This window comes from Octodon degus, unplaced genomic scaffold, assembly GCF_000260255.1.
Source record: "Octodon degus isolate 3935 unplaced genomic scaffold, OctDeg1.0 scaffold00027, whole genome shotgun sequence".
Lineage (NCBI taxonomy): Eukaryota > Metazoa > Chordata > Mammalia > Rodentia > Octodontidae > Octodon > Octodon degus.
The window spans coordinates 4,614,385-4,632,475 of NW_004524603.1; the positions used below are offsets into that span (position 1 = coordinate 4,614,385).

At 38.2% G+C, this 18,091-nt stretch overlaps 1 protein-coding gene across 3 annotated transcripts in view; it reads left to right on the forward strand.

The window, feature by feature from the left end:
- Positions 1–18,091, forward strand: part of Kmt2c (lysine methyltransferase 2C) — a 300,385-nt gene that overhangs the window by 126,593 nt on the left and 155,701 nt on the right. For 2 of the 3 annotated variants that reach the window (XM_023712855.1, XM_023712854.1), the window contains exons 3-4: positions 8,524–8,665; positions 14,649–14,852. In XM_023712855.1, coding sequence (XP_023568623.1) covers positions 8,524–8,665; positions 14,649–14,852 — 346 coding nt within the window. The remainder of the gene's footprint in view (positions 1–8,523; positions 8,666–14,648; positions 14,853–18,091) is intronic. The other variant, XM_023712856.1, reaches the window with a different exon arrangement.

Sequence of the window (18,091 nt, forward strand, 5' to 3'; positions counted from 1 at the left end):
TCTCTCTCTCTCTCTCTCTCTCTCTCTCTCTCTCTCTCTCTCTCTCTTTTTGAGATAGGGTTTTAACTGTGTAGTTCAGACTGGCCTTGAACTCACTCTCACATAAGCTGACATTGACTTTGTGGCGATCCTTCTGCCTCAGCTTCCCAGGTGCTGGCATTATAGGTATATGCCATCAGGTCTGGCTTTTTTGCCATTTTCTTAAAATTTGAGGCTTTTTTCCAGTAGATTTTAGCATTTTATTTTCTATAGTTGTGCTGGATAACGGTGCTGTCTGACACATGGCTTTGTCATTCTACCTTCTGGACACACACATTGGAATTTTAGTTCTGGGTCCTCCTGTGGGGCCCAGCAGATTAGTTTTGGTAGTTGAGTTCTTGTGAAATCATGTTGAGTCACTTCTAGCCTGTGTCTAAATCCTCCTGCGCTGTTTTCTTTCATAGTTAATGTCATTGTTGAGTTAGTGACTGCTTTAGAAGTTTAGGTTCTGGAGTGAGGAGGTAGAAGAAAACGTGTAAGTGTTCGGTCTTTGATTAGTGATAACGTAATTTTCAAACAGTGTAAAAAGAAATGTTCAGTGATGATGTATTGCTCCTTAACAAGCTACTATGAAACATAATAGCTTCAAAGAGCAGAAACAGGTCAGTTTTGTGGATCAGAAATTTAGGCTTGGCTACTGGCACTTCTACTCTTCTGCCATCAGCTGGTCACTCCTTGTTACTGTCCAGCTGACATCCAGGTGGGGCCAGAACCTCCAAGTAGTTCCACTTATAGGTGGTTTAGGCTCCAGTAAAGTGCCAGAAGATGCATATGGATATAAGTGACTGTTATGTGGTAAAGATACATGTTGAAATTTGTTTTATGTATTTTACTTTTATTCATTGCAAAAGCCATTAAAACATTGAAAAAATCATGTAGGAAATACTGGTAGCAAGTAAGTAGATTGTCTACTGAGCAGTTGACCTCTAATAATTACTTTTTCATTTTTTTGGAGATAGGGTCTTGCTGTGCCGTTGAGGCTGGCCTTAAACTCACTATGTAGCCCAGGTTGGATGCAAACTCATGGTGATTCTCCTTCCTTCTTAACTTTTAGTGATACTAGAGGGGTTAACCAGGACCTTCACGATTACACGCATGTGCCAGCATGCCCTGTTTCCGTGACTGGCTTATTCCGGGGTGGGGCCTTCAGGCATGCGATAGTGGGGATTGAACCCAGGTCCTTGTGCTTTGCAGGCAGGTGCTTAGACTGCCGAGCTATCTCCCTGACCAGTACAGGATCTTTCTTGCTAAATCACTGAATTGTCTTGGCTAAACTTGAACTTGGTGATTGTCTTGCCTCAGTGTCCCAGACTGCAGGGATTATAGGCATGTGCCACTACACCTACATTTCCTCTTATTCTTAAGACTGTTGTGTTTGCTTCAAAAAACCCCTCACATATTAATTACATTAAAAATTATAGCAGTGGGACTATCTCTGGGCTCAGTCTCCGGTACTGCATGCCATGCTTGCCCTGAAACTAGGCGTGGTGGTTCGTGCTTGTAATTCCAGTGCTGAGGAGGCTGCAACAGGAGCATTGCGAGTGCAAGCTGCGGAGTGAGATCCTGCATCAGCAGCATATTTATAGGGAGTTTAGAACTTGGGTTAAAAGAAGAAGTCACCTGTAACCATGGTAGCATCCAAAGCAAACCAGCGCTTCACAGTTTTGTGCCCTCCCACTCCCAGGTTAGGGATTGAGCAGGGGTATTCTACTGGTGAGTCACATCTCCAGCCCCTCTTTATTATTTTATTTAGTTTTAAGACAGCGTCTTTCCAAATTGGCAAAGCTGGGCTTGATCTGGAATCCTCCCAGTTGCTTCTTTTTTAGTGATACTGAAGATTGGGTCCAGAGTCATCTTCACTAGCTCCATCCTCAGTCCTGTCTGTCGTCCCCACCCCGCCTGTCCTGTCTGTCTGTCTCTGTGTCTGTCTCTCGCCTGTCTGCCTGCCTGTCATCTGTCTAATTCTCATGCTGATCTTGAATTTGAAGCCCTTACACTTTCGTCCCCCGTGCTGAATTGTAGGTGTGTACCACTCTTCTGGGTTTTTGCCATTGTTTGTGTCTTTCTAAAGAAGATGACTTTGGTTATATGTGTAAATAAAACATTATCTCACTAAATAATTATTGAAAATTATTTTCTGGTTTGTAAAGTATAATGTTTAGAGAGAGAGAGAGAGAGAGAGCGAGAGCGAGCACGCACACACAAGCACACCTCCGTGGAGGTGAAGTGTCTTTTGGCGTTTACACTGAAAGGTATCTTTAACCATTGTTAAGTCATGAACCTTTTGGTAGTCTGAAATTCATGGACTCCTTTCCAAGTAATGATTTTAAGTGAGTAGGAATATATAGAACTATGAAGATCTATACTTAAATTATAAGACCTAGCCACAAAATCAGTAACTGCTATGATTTTGAATTGATTAGGGCAAATGATATTTTAGGATATCTGTAACAACTGAAGTGATAAGAAAATATCTACAGGGGCCGGGGAGATGGTTCAGTGGAATAAGCGCTTCCCTGGCAAGTGCAAGGGCCTGAGTGAGTTCAATCCCGGTTCTGGAAAAAAAAAAAAAAAAAAGAACAAAACAAGAAAATATCTACAGTTTCTGTGATGACAGAGTGGTAGCATTGGTAACACCATTGTGCTTGTTGCTCATAATCTTAATTTCTTAGGATTTTAAAATTTAGAAATTAATAAAAATTAGAGCTAAGTAAATATAAAGATGTAATTTCTCCTTTCAAGATGCTGGAGCTCCTGAATAAATTTTAAAAATGCATTTGGATCAGGATAGTTTAAGGAATGTGTTATGTATTGGTAAGCGAAGCCATACTTAAACTTTGGAAATTTTTTGCCATCTTAGTCTATTATGCTAATTTGTGAGTTTAATGAATACTTTTGTAGGATATCTATAGTCCTTTTAAGGAATTATTTAGCTTTTGAAGGGAATAATTCATTTGTTGCCCAAATCAAAATGTTTTATTTCCATGAACTTGAATGTGAGATAAATGCTCTTCTCTTTGTAATCTTACTCAGTAGTTCTAAAAAATAGAGAAGAAGGGGTGTGGTGGTGCCTGCCTGCGATCCTAGCACTGAGGAGGTTGAGCTAGTAGGATTGCTGTGAGTTGGAGGTCAGCCTGGGCTGCATTGTGCTACCTCGTCTCCAAAAGATCAAAAATATTAAATAATTGGAAAAAATATCTTAGTGAAAGATAAATATAATTAAAGCTAAAAAGGAGATTTTTTTTTTTTTAAAGGAGATTATTTTGAAGAAAAAATATTTTTGAGGCCAGTCTGGTCTACATAGTATGTTTAAGGTCATTCTAACTACACAGACCCTGTTTGAAATACTCATGCTTACTAAAACCAAGATGAGTTTTCATCTTTAGCTGTGTCTGTCTCTTATTTATCTATTTTAAATTTCAGCTTTTATCTATCTGTTTATCTCTCTGTCTATCTTAAATTTCAGCTTTTTCCCTGTTAGCTATGTGTTTTGAGCTTAATTTTTGGACTTTTATCTTGCTTACCTTTTAAATGGGGACAGTATGTCATAGGGTCAGGCAATTTCTGTTTCTTTTTCATTTTGACTGTTCTTCTAATACTTTTCTGAATCCTATTTGAGTCACGCTCTCTGCCTTTTTCCTTAACTCCCTCACACCCTGTGCCTGGGTCTGGGATGTCAGCTACTGCGTCATGCCATTACCATTTTTCATCTTCCTGAGAGATCCGTTAATGGTACGGACCCTGAACCATTTTGTTAACAATGTGCAATGGATGCAAGTTACCTGAAATTTTGTTTGATATCATTCAGAGCCTGGAGGCAATAAACACACATTCTGTTTTCATCTCAAAATATGCTTGAGTATTTGTGGTTTGACCCCAAGAGTTAGATATTGGTCTGGGGGTCGGTATAGCTCAATGGCAGAGTCTGGGTTGATTGTGGGGAAGAGACCTGGCTCATTCTGTAGTGCCCTTCCCTCCTGGCCTGCTCTCATTTGATAAGTGTACAGGCTTGTGAATACACAGGGTCTTGTGCAGGTGTAGATAGGGTAACAGCCATTACTGAAGGCTTTGGACTATTCGAATGGGCTTCATGCATTATTACTCTTCTGACTCCAAAAATTTATACTAGGTGGAATTGTCTGTGTTTGAACAGTTAATGTGATAAGGGCCCATTTGTGCTCATCTGGATTGAGCTAAAAAGCAAATTCTGGAATATAAGATTTAGAGCCTTTGATTTTAATATAATAAGTAGTTTTGCTGTTAAGCTAAACTTTCTCTTGTAGCACTCACTATTTTGGATTAAGTAAGAGTCTTGGTAGTTGGAAAATAGAAGGACTAAGAAGCCATGTAATGATATTATTTGAGGGCATAAACTAGATGTAACTTATCTTTGTATCTCCCATGATATATCTGCTACATACATGATGTTTAATGATGTACACAGAGTATCTTCAGGTTTTCTTGGGAATTTTCTTAGGGGCAATTAAGTGTTTTAGTAGTATATTTGCTGCTCCACATGTGCCACCTAGTGGTTACAGGGCTTAACTACAGGTAGCATCTGTGGGTAAAAATTCTGTTTACCCCTGACCTCCCATCCTTTACACATTCCTCCCCCACTGGTGGTGATGGGGTGGTCTCTACCTTCTGGCTTTAGCGCATTTTGTGACCTATTAGCATTGCCTGTATTTTAGGACAAATTCAACAGAAAGACATTGAAAATTGATACCAAACAAAACTATAATGAAAAATGATATTGTAGAAAGTGCTCTAATTTCTAGAAATTTGCTGGCAGTTTGAAAGAATAGAACTTATGTAAGACAAAAAGTCTACAGAGTAGCAGGGTAGCCAAGCTACACTATTTTATTAGTTGAATGGCTGGTTTCTTTTGGACAGAATGTCAGATAGGATTTGTCCCTTTTTAGTGTTAAAATTACAGGTAACAAGGTGCTAGCATCTGGGGTTCTGGGTCCTTCAGTTATCCTGGGCTCACGGTTATTCACGCAGAGCGTCTTTCACTGTTTGCTGCTTGCCCATTTCCGACAGGAGCAGTGTCTGTCACAGTTTGATGCCAGACTCCAGTAGCCTTTTGTCTGTAGTAGCAGCAGTTGAATTGTCCTACTTCAGCTCTGACAGATAGCAAAGACTGATTTACTCTTATCAAATGCAGAGTGACAGTTAAAGATAGGTTCTATTATTATATATAGCTTTATATGTTTATTGAGCCCATTTATGTTTTATGGATGGAATTGCTACTGAAATAATTGCAAGATTCTTATTCATTAAAGATTTTAAAAAGTTACAACAGCAGAATCCAAACCAAATACATAACTGAAACTGATTAATCCCTGTTGTTTCTTTAGCAGATTGAAAGTTAGGATCATGGGCAGTGCCCGTAGCAGTAGTACAGGAGAAGAGAGGACAGGTTGAGCTCTGAAAGCCAGCCTGATTATTTGTGCATCAGAGCTAGTCTTGATCCCTTTCCGTAAAAGTAAATAATGTCTCTACTGCTTGACCCCCTCCCCCAAGTTTCAGGAAACCCTAATTGCAGAGCTATCTACCTGAAGAGGTGTCAGTCTCTTATCACTACTGCATAGGGTTAACTTTGGAGGGTAAGAGAGGAACGACTCCATTCTCATACTTCTTTCTGCTTAGTTGAAAGCAATTTGCGATTTTTCTTTTCTTTTTTTTGGTGGGGGAGGGATAGGGTGCAAGGAGAAGGAGGTGGTTCAGGCCCTGTGTCCCAGGATGTTTGGAGAAGCTGCTTGTCTCTAATGAGAAAGTTCTAACTTCAGAGTTTCATGTTGCCCTGGTGGTCACAGTGAGAAGCCAAGGCTTCTGAGTCTTTGCTGAGTTTGGTTGTTAAAGCTCCTAGGTTTCTTCTGTCTTCTTTGCTCTCCTCTGGAATGCTGCTCCTTTGGCAGCATTGCAGCAGGTGGCTGTTAGGTCCATTTCAGCCCCATAGAAAAAGGGAACCTGTGTTAGCCAAGAGCAGATCATTTCCTTTTAAGTGATGTGAATGTTATGGGTTGCTTCTTGTCATACTGTAATGGTGAAAACTTGCCATGCTTAACTGCTACGAAGTTTGGGACATAGTCTCTGGCTGAGCCGAATATGAGCCCTGTTAAGATTTTAACAGTGTAGAGGAAGGACAGTATGGCTTTATCTATAGCTGTTTTCTATAGGCTTATGTGCCTTATGTTAATCTGTAAAAACGTTCTTTTTTTTTGGCAGAACCGGGGATTGAACTCAGGTCCTTGCGCTTGCCATGCAAGTGATTATTCTACTGAGCCATCTCCCTGCCCCCTAAAAATGTTCTTATATTCTAATTTGAATAGCTTTTTGGAGATAGAAAATTGCATGGGTTTTCTCTCGTGTGTGTTATTCATTTTGTTTATGGCATCTTTTGCTGATACAAATGTAAAGTTCATTGTAAGATTTCCAAGTTGTTTTGTCCCTTTTTGTTATTAAACTTAAATTTGTAGAATTGTCTCTGGTTACTCCGAATCAATTTTGTTTATGGGTAGACGGGACACTTTGATTACTGTGCTTCCCCAGAGACAGTTTATAGTCACCTTCTCATTTTTGTGTATATGAGTTTTACCTTGTGTGTAATTCAGGCTCCCTGAAACATATGACCCTCACCTCTCAGCCTCAGTGTGGGGGGTTCCAGCACGTGCCGCCTGCCCCGCTTGTGGCCAACTTTGCTCTTGCCCTTTAAAGAAGAGGAAGGAAGGGCTGGTGAGATGGCTCAGTGGTCTAAAGCACCTACTTAGAGCAAGTTTAGCGGAGCACAGGGACCGTGGTTTGATCCCCCAGCACCACATGCCAGCCAGCCCCGCCCCCTGGTGGGCTGAGCTGGACACACACACACACACACACACACACACAAATAAATAAAATTAAAAAAAAAAAAGAAGAGGAAGGAAGCATGCGTAAGCCAGACTGCCTGTCTGATGCCTCCTGTCACTATGAATTGTATTCAGTGTGGTTTACAGTTACTTGCAGTTTTTCTTACTACACAGTTGTTATCAAAATTGTTCATTTTTTGCATAATGCTTCGAAATTTTTTTGAATTTAGAAGATATTTGCAAACAGGGATGTCAGATTGAAGTGCTGATATGAGAGATAACAGATGAGGTTTAGTGTGGAACGGAGGGTCCAACTGTTAGACGTATCTTGTGAATATTGAAAAATCCTACAGAGTGGAGGAGAGGAGTTGGTGCTCAGTTGTGGACGTGAAGGTCCTAAGTCCAGGGCAGGCCGCTGCAGAGAAGTATAGAGACACATAGGCGCTGCACTTTCATGCAGGGGTCTGAAGGAATCAGCTACAGAGACAGATGTCACGCGGCTTATTATTCATTACTGACCAAGAGATATAAGATGTTAGTTTTTAAATTTTTAGGTGAGCAAACAGAGATGACTTTGTGTATTGTTGAATAGCCAGTGGATGGGCAAATTGGTACGTGTGATCAGGTCTTTAGGACTCCCAGCTCCTGTATTGATCCATTGTATCTCCCTGTGTGTTAAAATTTGAAGAGTCCAGCGTAAAAGGAATTCTGAGGGCATTTGAGGACTTGCTAGAGGCTCTTAGATCATCAATTCTGTTGCATTCTGTAGTGGTGATGAAGACAGTTACTTAGTTGCAGGCTGGGTATATATTAGGAAGGGTTAGTTGCAGGGGAGGGTAATACAGCTCAGTTACTCCTTGTGCCATTGCATGATGCTTGGTGGTACAAGAAGGGAAATCTGGAGAGGAAAACCTTGTAAGATTTTATTGCATTTGTTGAGGTAGAGCAGGAAGGTGTACAAAACTACATTTGTGGTTAGGGAAGGATTCATCCAAGCATGTGGAATTGTATCAGGAGCATTGGTGATAGATTCTGAAGGCCAGAGTTGGTAGAATATTTTTATTTAAAGAGAAAGATGGTGGTTGAGGTGGAGGTGTTTGAAAATCCTTTCAGCAGTTAGGTTCTTCTGAATTAGGTATATATGAGGGATCTGATTCTAGAGTTCTGTGTGGAGAGTTAGAACAATGTCACAGTGTGTTCTTTTAAAATATTTAACTTTTTATAATGCCTGATAATTAGAATGTATAATGATTTAAAATTAATGGTCAATTTAATTAATGAAGTATGAAGAAACTAAAAAAAATCACATTGAAAGAATTTTTTCCCTGTAAATCCATTAAGTATCATCTTGAAAATAAGAGTCTTAACAGTTACGATGAGAATTAAGCCCTGAGTCACTTGTTCTTAGGTGTGAGGGAGCTCCGGTCATGTTCTGTAGTAGTTTGTCATTTCCAGTACTGAAAGAACAATGCCAATATTATCTTTTCTTGCATTACAGAAAGTCTTTAATAACTTTTCCTGCATTAACAAAGTCTTGTCATTTGTTGATTCTTTTTCTGTTAATACTTTCCAAATAAATTCACCAATAATTAATATGAACACAAATTTTTTTTTAATTTTCTTTTTTATTTTGAAGCAGAAATCAAAGAACATTCTGCAGAAGAGGATGCCGAAGCAGAAGTGGATAGCAGCAAGCAGCCAGTCCCTGTTCTTCAGCAGTCGGCATCTGAGGAATCTGCAAACTCCCTCATCTCTGTTGGTGTAGAAGCCAAAATCAGGTTAGGAAATTGATAGACCTGGATTGGCGGTTGCTAATAGGAAAAAAGGCAGTGAGTTGGCTGTAGGGTTTTATCAGTTGGTAGTAGCTTTAAGTGTGAGGCCTCAACCTGCGTGGAGTGGGGAAGAGCGCGTTGTGCCCTTGGTGGCTGTGGAGCGGTGGACTTGCTAGGAAGTCCTTGGGGTCTCCCAGAATCCCAGACTACAAGCAGGATGCCACTTCTGGCTGAAAAAATAACTGCACTTAGCATAAAATTTGTTTTTATTCTTTTCTGTATATTCTTGTTCCTTCTCTCCATTCTTAAAGGAAACTGGATGTTATACCATTTAAAATCTAGTTCAACTTTAGTCTTGTGTCTGCTCAGTGCTCCTTGAAAGACATGAATAAATCAGTGGAATTACCAATCTAATGAATAATCTGATGAATAAATCAGTGAATATCAATCTGTTGAATAATCTCATCTTCTGAAAGTATGTGCTTTACTTTTGGCACAGTTCTCGTTTTGTCATTTGTGGATTTCTGTGGATACTTCTCGCCTTTGTCATGTTGGCGTACAAGGTATCTGGTATGTGTTTCGCTTTTCTTCACTCCCTGGAAAAGGCTCTTCCAGTCTGACAGCAGTGACATGAATGTCTTTAGAAGACTCACATCTAGACTTCTGTGCTAAGACTTGGACCATCTTGCTGCTTAGTAACTTTCTCTGGATTTGTGGAGGGCGCCTCATCTCCGGGCAGGTGGAACACTGCACCTGGTTCCACTTCTGCCTCTCCCTCAACTTTGTTTCTCTCCCTGATTTCTCCATTTCAACAAATAATGCTTAGTATTATTAGTTGCTTTTACCAAAAAAAAAAAAAAAAAAAAAAAATGGAGTTAATCCTTGCTTTCTTTCTGTCATACCTCATATCTGATCCAATAGATTCTGTAGCTCAGCTTGAGAGAATAACTTGCACAGCTTCCTTCTGTCTTAATTGGCCCACCGTCATGGTTGAAGTTGCTGTTGTCCACTGGAAGCTTTCCAGCTAACTGGTCTTTCTGCTTATTCTCTTTATCTTTCTGCAGTCCAGTTTGTTCTTAGCACAGTTGCAAGAATTATCCTCCAATGTGAAGCAGATTTCCATTCGTACTCTCTTCAGTAGTTGTCTGTTACACTTAAAGTGAATTCTTGTATTTTACCACCAAGTCCCTGGCATTTCAGCAGATCATGAGGTGACTGGGGTATCTCATCATGCTTCCTTGCTTTCAGCTCCTCCCCTCTGACACACGCCATCCTTGTCTGTATGAGACCCTCTGGCTTGCTCTACTCCCTGCCATAGGACTGACCTCCCCAGAGAGTCCTCCTTGGCCATCTCGTTTTATCCTGGTCTTGGAGTGTCATGTCTCTCAGGATTTTTTTTTTTTTTTCTCCGAATGCCTTCAGGGCAGATTTGGCTGCCTTGAGTTGTGGGGATCGAACCACAGCAACCTGAGCCTGACTGCTTTGTGGAAGAGCCACTTAAAGAACTGAGCTAGGGCCAGGGCCCCATCTCTCAGGATTTTAGAAGGAATTTTTTTTTTTTCTTTTCTTTTCTTTCTTTTTTTTTTTTGACTGACTCATGATGCCTTATGGGCAGGTCTGGTAAGGCTTGTGGATCTGGGGATCGAACCACAGTATCCTGCGCCTGATTGCTTTGCTTAAGCAATTAATTAAACAATCGAGCTAATGGGCAGGCCTCCTCTCCCAGGATCATATTCAGCCTAGGAAATCCAGCACTTATGGTCAGTCTAGGTGAAGGGCATACAGATATCTGTTATTATACTGTAGTTTTTTTTGGGAGATTTGAACATTTTTTTAAAAAGTAGTAGATTTGTAGTTTTTGGTCTTGTTATGCTTTTATTTTTAATTTTTCTGTCTGACTTGGTATTTTGTTTTTAGCAGAGTGGGCACTGGAGATTGAACTCTCAGGGCCATCATATGACTGAGTTGCACACCCTGTTTTTTAGGGTTTTTTTGTTTGAGACAGTGTCTTACTAAGTTGCCCATCCTGATTTTGAACTTGAAAAGTTATGAGCTCCCCTAAATAGATTGTATTACAGGTGTGTGCCACCACATCTGGCTAGTTTCAGGTCTTATATATTTTAAGTCTTTAATCTATTCTGCGTGAAATTTTTTAATTCACTGTGAGACAAGGATTCAGTTTCATTCTTCTGCATGTGGCTATCTCATTTTCCCAGCAATATTTATTGAAGAGAGTGCCATTTCTCCATTGCATGTTCCTGCCATCTGTGACAAAAGTCAATTGGTAGTAAATGTGTAGATTTATTTCTGGGGTTTGTGTCCTGTCCCAGTGGTTGATGTGTCCATGTTTATGCCAGTACCCTGTTGGTGGGGTGGGGTGGGGTGGGGTGTGTGTGTGTGTTTGTTTTGTTTATTTTGTTCTTATCCTGGACTTAGGGCCTCATGCTAGGTGACCACTAGTGTGGTGTGGGGTGCAGTGATGTGTTTGTGTGTGTGTATTATTTTTTTCCTATCCTGTACCTAGGGCCTCATGCTAGGAGACTACTTTAAGGCCCCAGCCTTCTTTTTAAAAACTTGAGACAAGATCTCATCAACTTGCTTGGACTACTGTCAAACTTGAAATCCTTCTGCTACATCCTTCCTAGTAACTGGATTACAGACATGCATCATTGCGCTTGCCCTTTCCACACTGTTTTGATTATAATCACTTTATAATATGTTTTGTAGCCAGCAAATTTTTTTTTTTTTAAACTAAAGATAATTTTGGCTGTTTGGGCATCTTTTGTGACTCAGTGATAATTGAAGACTCCCCACCCCCTTTTTCTGTCAAAAATGACATTGGAATTTTGATGAAAATTGCATTGAATCTATATTTAGAGTGTTATGGTCATTTATATTGCTACTGTAATTTATTTTTTTTAAATTTTTTTAAACATTTATTTTGTGTGTGTGTGTGTGTGGCCAGCTCAGCCCATCAGGGGGCGGGGCTGGCTGGCATGTGGTGCTGGGGGATCTAACCGTGGTCCCTGTGCTTTGCTAGGCTTGTTCCAAGTAGGTGCTTTAGACCACTGAGCCATCTCTCCAGCCCTGCTACTGCAATTTATGAATCTGGAATATCTTCCTTTTTTTGTACTTTCTTTAGTTCCTTCATAAATACTTTATAGTTCCAGTATACAGGTCTTTTTATTTCCTTGGTCATTCACATTAAATCTCCCATAAGTGTTTAATTTTACTGTTGATACTATAGGAAACTTTTTTTTTTTTTTTTTTGTTGATGGAATGGGGGTTTGAACTCAGGCCCTTGCGTTTGCCAGGGAAGCTTGTATTCCACTGAGCCATGTCCCCGGCCTACTGTTGGTACTATAAACGAGATTATTTTTATCAAGTTTTGGATAGTTTGTTACATAAAAAAATGCTAATTTTTATTTATATCTTTAAGCTTTGTTGAATTCATTTTTCAGTTCTAACATTTTACACTGATATCTTTGTATCTGCATAAAGTCATCCTGTTAGCTTATAGGGACAGTTTAACTTTTTTTCTTATCTGGGTGCCTTTATTTCTTTCTCTTGTGTATTTATTCTTTAGTACTGTATTGAAATAATGAGATGACCATTTATTATTTTATCATTTGTTGCATGTATAGTGTCTTGTCCTCGTTGTGTATTTTATTTGTATATTTCCTGGTTCTTTCCCCTAAAGATACTTATAAAAATTAGCTTTTGGTTTTGTTCATCTTCTTTTTTGTCTTTATATGTTGTATCATTTTCCTTGATGGTTCTTTTGTTTGTTTATTTATTTATTTTTTATTTTTTTGGCGGAACTGGGGATTGAACTCAGGCCCTTGCACTTGCCAGGGAAGCGCTTATTCCACTGAGCCATATCCCTGGCCCTGATAGTTCTTTTATTGATAATCAGTTTTTTCCTTAATTTTTTTCTCACGTTTAGTGGAAATCTTAGTTCATTAGCATCTAAACTTTTTGATTTATCAATTATATAAATTTAAGTTCTTGTTGATTTACAAACTTGAGCTGCATCTCAAAAAATTTTATATTCTGTATTTTCTTATTAAGAGTAGGAAAATAAAGAAAAGGAATGGGGATAGGAATGAGGAACAGAAGTAGTTCTTGAGAGACAAGTGCGTTGCCCAGTATTTTCATTTTTTTTTGCGGAACTGGGGGTTGAACTCAGGCCCTTGCCCTTGCCAGGCAAGCACTTATCCTACTGAGCCATCTTCCAGGCCCCTAGTATTTTCATTCTTTAAAATCTTTTATTGTATTGGTACATTTTAGATGTACTGTGATGGTAATACAGTACTATGATAATAGTACATAATGATGACATTCACTATAAATTTTCATTATTATCCCATCTCAAGTACTGTGTGATTTGCCTTTTTTTCTTCCTTGTTTTGTTTTTGTTTTTTTTTTTGAGACAAAGTCTCTCCATGCACTTAAGGCTGGCCTTACGTTCACTGTGTAGCCCAGGCTGGTCGTAAACCAGAAATGATCCTCCTGCCTCAGCCTCCCAGGGCTGGGATTACAGCTGTGTGCCACCATGCCTGGCTATGGTTTGCATTTCAACTGGAAGGTTCTTTGCTATATTTTTTCTAGTTTCCAAATTCTTAGAAAATTTTAAGTTGTAGGACTGGGGAGATAGATGGCTTAGTGGAATAAGCACTTTCCTGGCAAGTGTAAGGACCTGAGTTCAATCCCCAGTTCTGTGCTCTCCCACCCCCCAAAAAATGGAAATAAAATTTTAAGTTATTATTGATTTCTATTAATATATGACATTTTCAGACTGTTGTCTGTATAATATGGACATGTACATTTTTGGAATATTTTAATATACTTAAATAGAAAGTGAACTATTGTTTATAGTTACAACTGGAGAGAGTAGCTCAGAGGATTGTAGATTATATTTATGTCCTAATGAAAACTGTTGAGGTTGATGGGGTAAATATTACCAAGGTGAATGTGGAGACTTAGAAGAAGAATTTGGGGGATGTGTGGGCAGTAAACACATTGTGAAGAGAAAATAGATCTAAGAGGAAATGTGCTTTTAATTTTGTCTAAATGTGTTTTTTATTGTGTATGTTTAGGGTTTTAATACTTTAATGTTTTCTTCTTTTAGAGTAATAGATTTTAATTTTTGTAACACCTTTTACAGAAAAATTGAGCAGATAGCACAGTTCCCATTCTCCCCCACAGGTTAATTCTGTGTGTATAAGGCACTGTGACATCAGGTGTTTAAATATAATTGTCTTTCTGTGCTTTATAGATCCAGCATGCAACCTGATGGATATTAAACTTCATCTTCTTCATCTTCTTCCCCACTTAGTTTTATTTTGCGTATTATTTTAAATCAAAACTTCGACTTTAGCATATTTTTAAAGGAGAATTTTTATGTAAACTAGAATTTCTAAATTTGGTATGTTTATTACTTAGAAAACATCATGCCGGATGTGAGATCTAGTTTTAGTATATGTAGCTCAGTGATGGAGCACTGTTTTTGTGTGTGTGGTGCTGGGATTAAACTCAGGGCAGGCTGTGTCTCCAATGCTTCAAAAAAATCTGAAAAAGCTTTAAAAAGATTTTGAGTGAGGGTCTTGCTAAGTCTCCAAGTTTCCCATGCTGGGCTAGAACTTGGGATGCTCCTGCCTCAGCTGTCCAGGTGCACACTGACGTGCCGCGTTGTGTTTGGGCCCTCGCCTGCCATGCAGACAGCCCCGAGTTTGGTCAGCAGCACTGCAGTCTTCCTAAACAGAGAAGCAAGCAGAATGCTGTGGAAAGTAGGCTTGCTAATGTGTAGTTGTTACTGAGCGTAATTGTTCCTGAGGTACAACAGTAGATTATAGAAAGTAACGTTGTAAAAGCCTTGCTTTGCACTGAAGATATAATTGTAAAGCACAAGTGTCCAATTACGTTACTTAAAATACTTGAATAAAGCTGCTTTTTACCTTCTGTCTTCCTCACTTTTCGTTTTTACCAGTGAACAGCTCTGCGCTTTTTGTTACTGTGGGGAAAAAAGTTCCTTAGGACAGGGCGACCTAAAACAGTTCAGAGTAACGCCTGGATTTACCTTGCCGTGGCGAAGCAGCCCGCCTCCTAACAAGGACTGTGACGGTGGCAGCAGCAGTGGGACCTATGCACGCGCGCAGAACTCGGCTCCACGGAGACCAAGAGGACAGAGAAAGTAAGCAGTTCTGAACTTAAGTTGGTGACATGAAACTGCATCTGATTGTTACAAAGTAGGGTTCTTCCTGTTGAAGTGTCTAATGATTTCCAAATTCATGAAGCAGTTCCTAACTCATTAGTATCCTAAAACAGTCCTTGCCTCAAAATTCCTTTTTCTTTTAAAAAATTCATTTCTTTTTGGTACTGAAAATGAATTTGAGACTTTGTGCTTGCTGGGCAGGCACTGTACTACTGAACTACATCCTTGACCCTTATTTGTTAGTTTCAAAAGATTGTTAACTTACTGTACGTTACAAAACTAGTCGACGGTGGGGACCCTTCTTGGGTCCCCCTTCCTTCTCTGTCTAGGACCGGAGCTTTCTTTCCCCCAATAAATATATTCTGCCCTTTAAAAAACAAAACAAAACAAAAAAAAGGACAACAGTTAGGCTTTGAAATAAAATTTTTAAAAATGTAAGCTGAGAGGGAATGCATGGGATTTATAAGTAGAAGATAACCACCACTGAAGTCCTCTCTTTGCATAGTTTTTAATTGTGTGAATATAACATAATAGTAAAACCAGAATTGTTAGAACCATGCATGGTAGTTTATGTCTGTAATCCAAGTGCTAGGGAGGCTAAAGCAGAAAAATCATGAGTTGAAGGCTAGTTTGGTTATAAAGTGAGGACAAGGCCAGGCTGACCTATAACGCAAGACCTTCACTCAAAGAAACAAAACAAACAAACTCAAAACAGACCCCCCAAAAAACCCCAGAATTATTTTCACTATTTACACCTTTCATGTGATACATTTATTTATTTTGTCATGTAATTAAATTCTTAATTCGTTTTGGAGAATATTGAGCTGTCCTGTAAATTCTAATCAGAATACAGTACACTTTTCTCTTTATCCTTTTCTTTCTATAATTATATGCTGAGGATTTCTTTTTTAAAGATAATAGTATTTTTTTAAGGAAATAAAATGTTTGGATAACTGTATGTATATTTATATCCATGAGCACATTGTTACCAAAAGCTCTTGTCTGATAACCTTTTAAAATACTTTGTATAGTGGTGGTTAAAGACCATCTTAATGTATGGTTTTATCTTGTGTAGATTTAAGAGAAGGGAATTTGCTGTTGTTGACAAGGACGTATACAAATTAATTTATTTTGGAAGGCTGCCCTGCCCTGCTCCTTGTGGGTGATGATGTAATCATTCCTGTGCCTGTCTGGCTTGTCTCCAAATTTGAGCGCTAAAGCATTGTTGTGCTGTACTTACTTGATTGGCTGATTGATTTGAACTGCTGCCAATGCCTTGAAGACCTGACTCAGAAAATGAAACTATAACAAGCACCTTTCTAAAGAATTTAAGGTAGAACAATTTAATGAGCCTTAAAGGGCTGTATTTGGAGACACATATTTTTAAGACTCTGCCCTAAGCATATATATAAACCTTACCTGTTATTAGTTGGTTGCTTGTATGTACACCCAAAGTCCAGCAAACTTAAAATGTCCATCAATACTTTGCAAGTTTTATAGACCTGAACAGACTGTGTGTTATTGCTCTACGTTCTACCTTTAATTGTGTCAATTAGGTGAAGTTTTATTCTAGAAAATAGAATTAGGCTTAAGTGAAGTTAATTTTTAGTGAAAAATTTTATGAGCTCAGAAAATTGTATAAAAATCATCTTGGCTTAATGAAAATTGTTGTGTATACTCAGTGCTGTTTATTAAGTAATGATAATAAGCCCATTAGAGAATTACACGTAGCAACCATACAGGGGTAGTCAATTCAGCTTAGTAATACTTTTAAGTATTTATAAAATATGTTAACTAATGAAGTTTAAGCAACTAGTTATTTTTAAAGAAAGTTTTAACAAAGGATGTTTTTACAATGGTTATCTCTTTTGTGTTAAATATAAGACTGTAGTCAAGGGTTTTTTTTGTTTGTTTGTTTTGAGTATATAATTCAGTTGGCTTTTCCTAAGCTGGACTGCTGTCATCTTTAGGTTTGATACTGGTATTTGATATGGTGTATACATACAAACTAGTCTAAAACGTGATTTAAATTTTTGGTTAGATATTGATTGCTGATAGTAATAGACTAATTAGCTGTTCCATTGGTTTTTACTTTGCCCCATCCAATATCAGCGCCTAAAATAATATATTAATATTTATAGATGAGCTCTTGTCAGTTTTTATTTCAATAAAGTAACATTGATTAGTTCTGAAGAATAAATTTTTAATCTAGGACATTATATTTATAGAAAAGAATTTGTTCTCATTCTATTGTGGAAATTTTAAAAAATGAGAATTTAAAGTTAGCATAGCATGCTGAATCTTTTTCTAATGCTCAACCTAAAATAGTGACTGATTTTTATATGGTTTGATATTTAAATGTACTTATTGAAATATGTTAATACTTTTTTTCTTTCAATGATTCCAGGTATAAAAAAGTTTAGTACCCTGGTCATTGTGCTGATTTTCTCTTAATAGGAATCATGATATATATCCAGCATACAGAAGTGCAGTGAGTTATATCTATATTCAATAGTGATTTAATCCAGAATTATCCTTAGATTAAATACTATGATATTAGGAGAAAATATAAGTTTTAGTGGTAGCCATCTATCTGATTTCCCACAATTAGTTTTTCTATAATGGTCTTCTTTGTTTACTGAATGATCTTAAAAATACCTCAAGTATTAGGATTTGAAAGTTGGAAATTTCCCATATATTGTGTTGTTTATCATTCTTTTTTATATTCTAGTTTTAACTGTTACACTAGCTTCGTTAATCCCCTTGCCCTCTGTAGCTATTTGTTTTTCCTCATTCGTGAGGTGCAATCTTAATTGAGACATCTTCAACATCATGCCACCAACCAGCTGTTGAGATTTTGGGGAGGGACCATAAAGAAAAAGACAGCTGACCTGTTCTATTTCCCCTGCTTCCCTTTGTGCACTGTGTTGCAGGTTTTCTTTTTCCTAGGAAAATAATCTTTCTTTATGTAAAATTAATTTCCATCGCTGGTGTGGCAGTTCTCTATTAGGTGAAGGATATTAAATTTTTCTGATCAAGCTGCATTCTATAAGCATTTTAGTAACCAAAGGGAATTGTAATTTTATGTGTTAAAACACGGTTCCTGGCTAGAATATGCATTAATTTTTAAACAATATGTCAGAGTGTAGAACAATAAGTTTGCAACTGTAATTTTAATTCTTTATTGTGGATGTAGAGACACTTAGTGGTTGTGTACA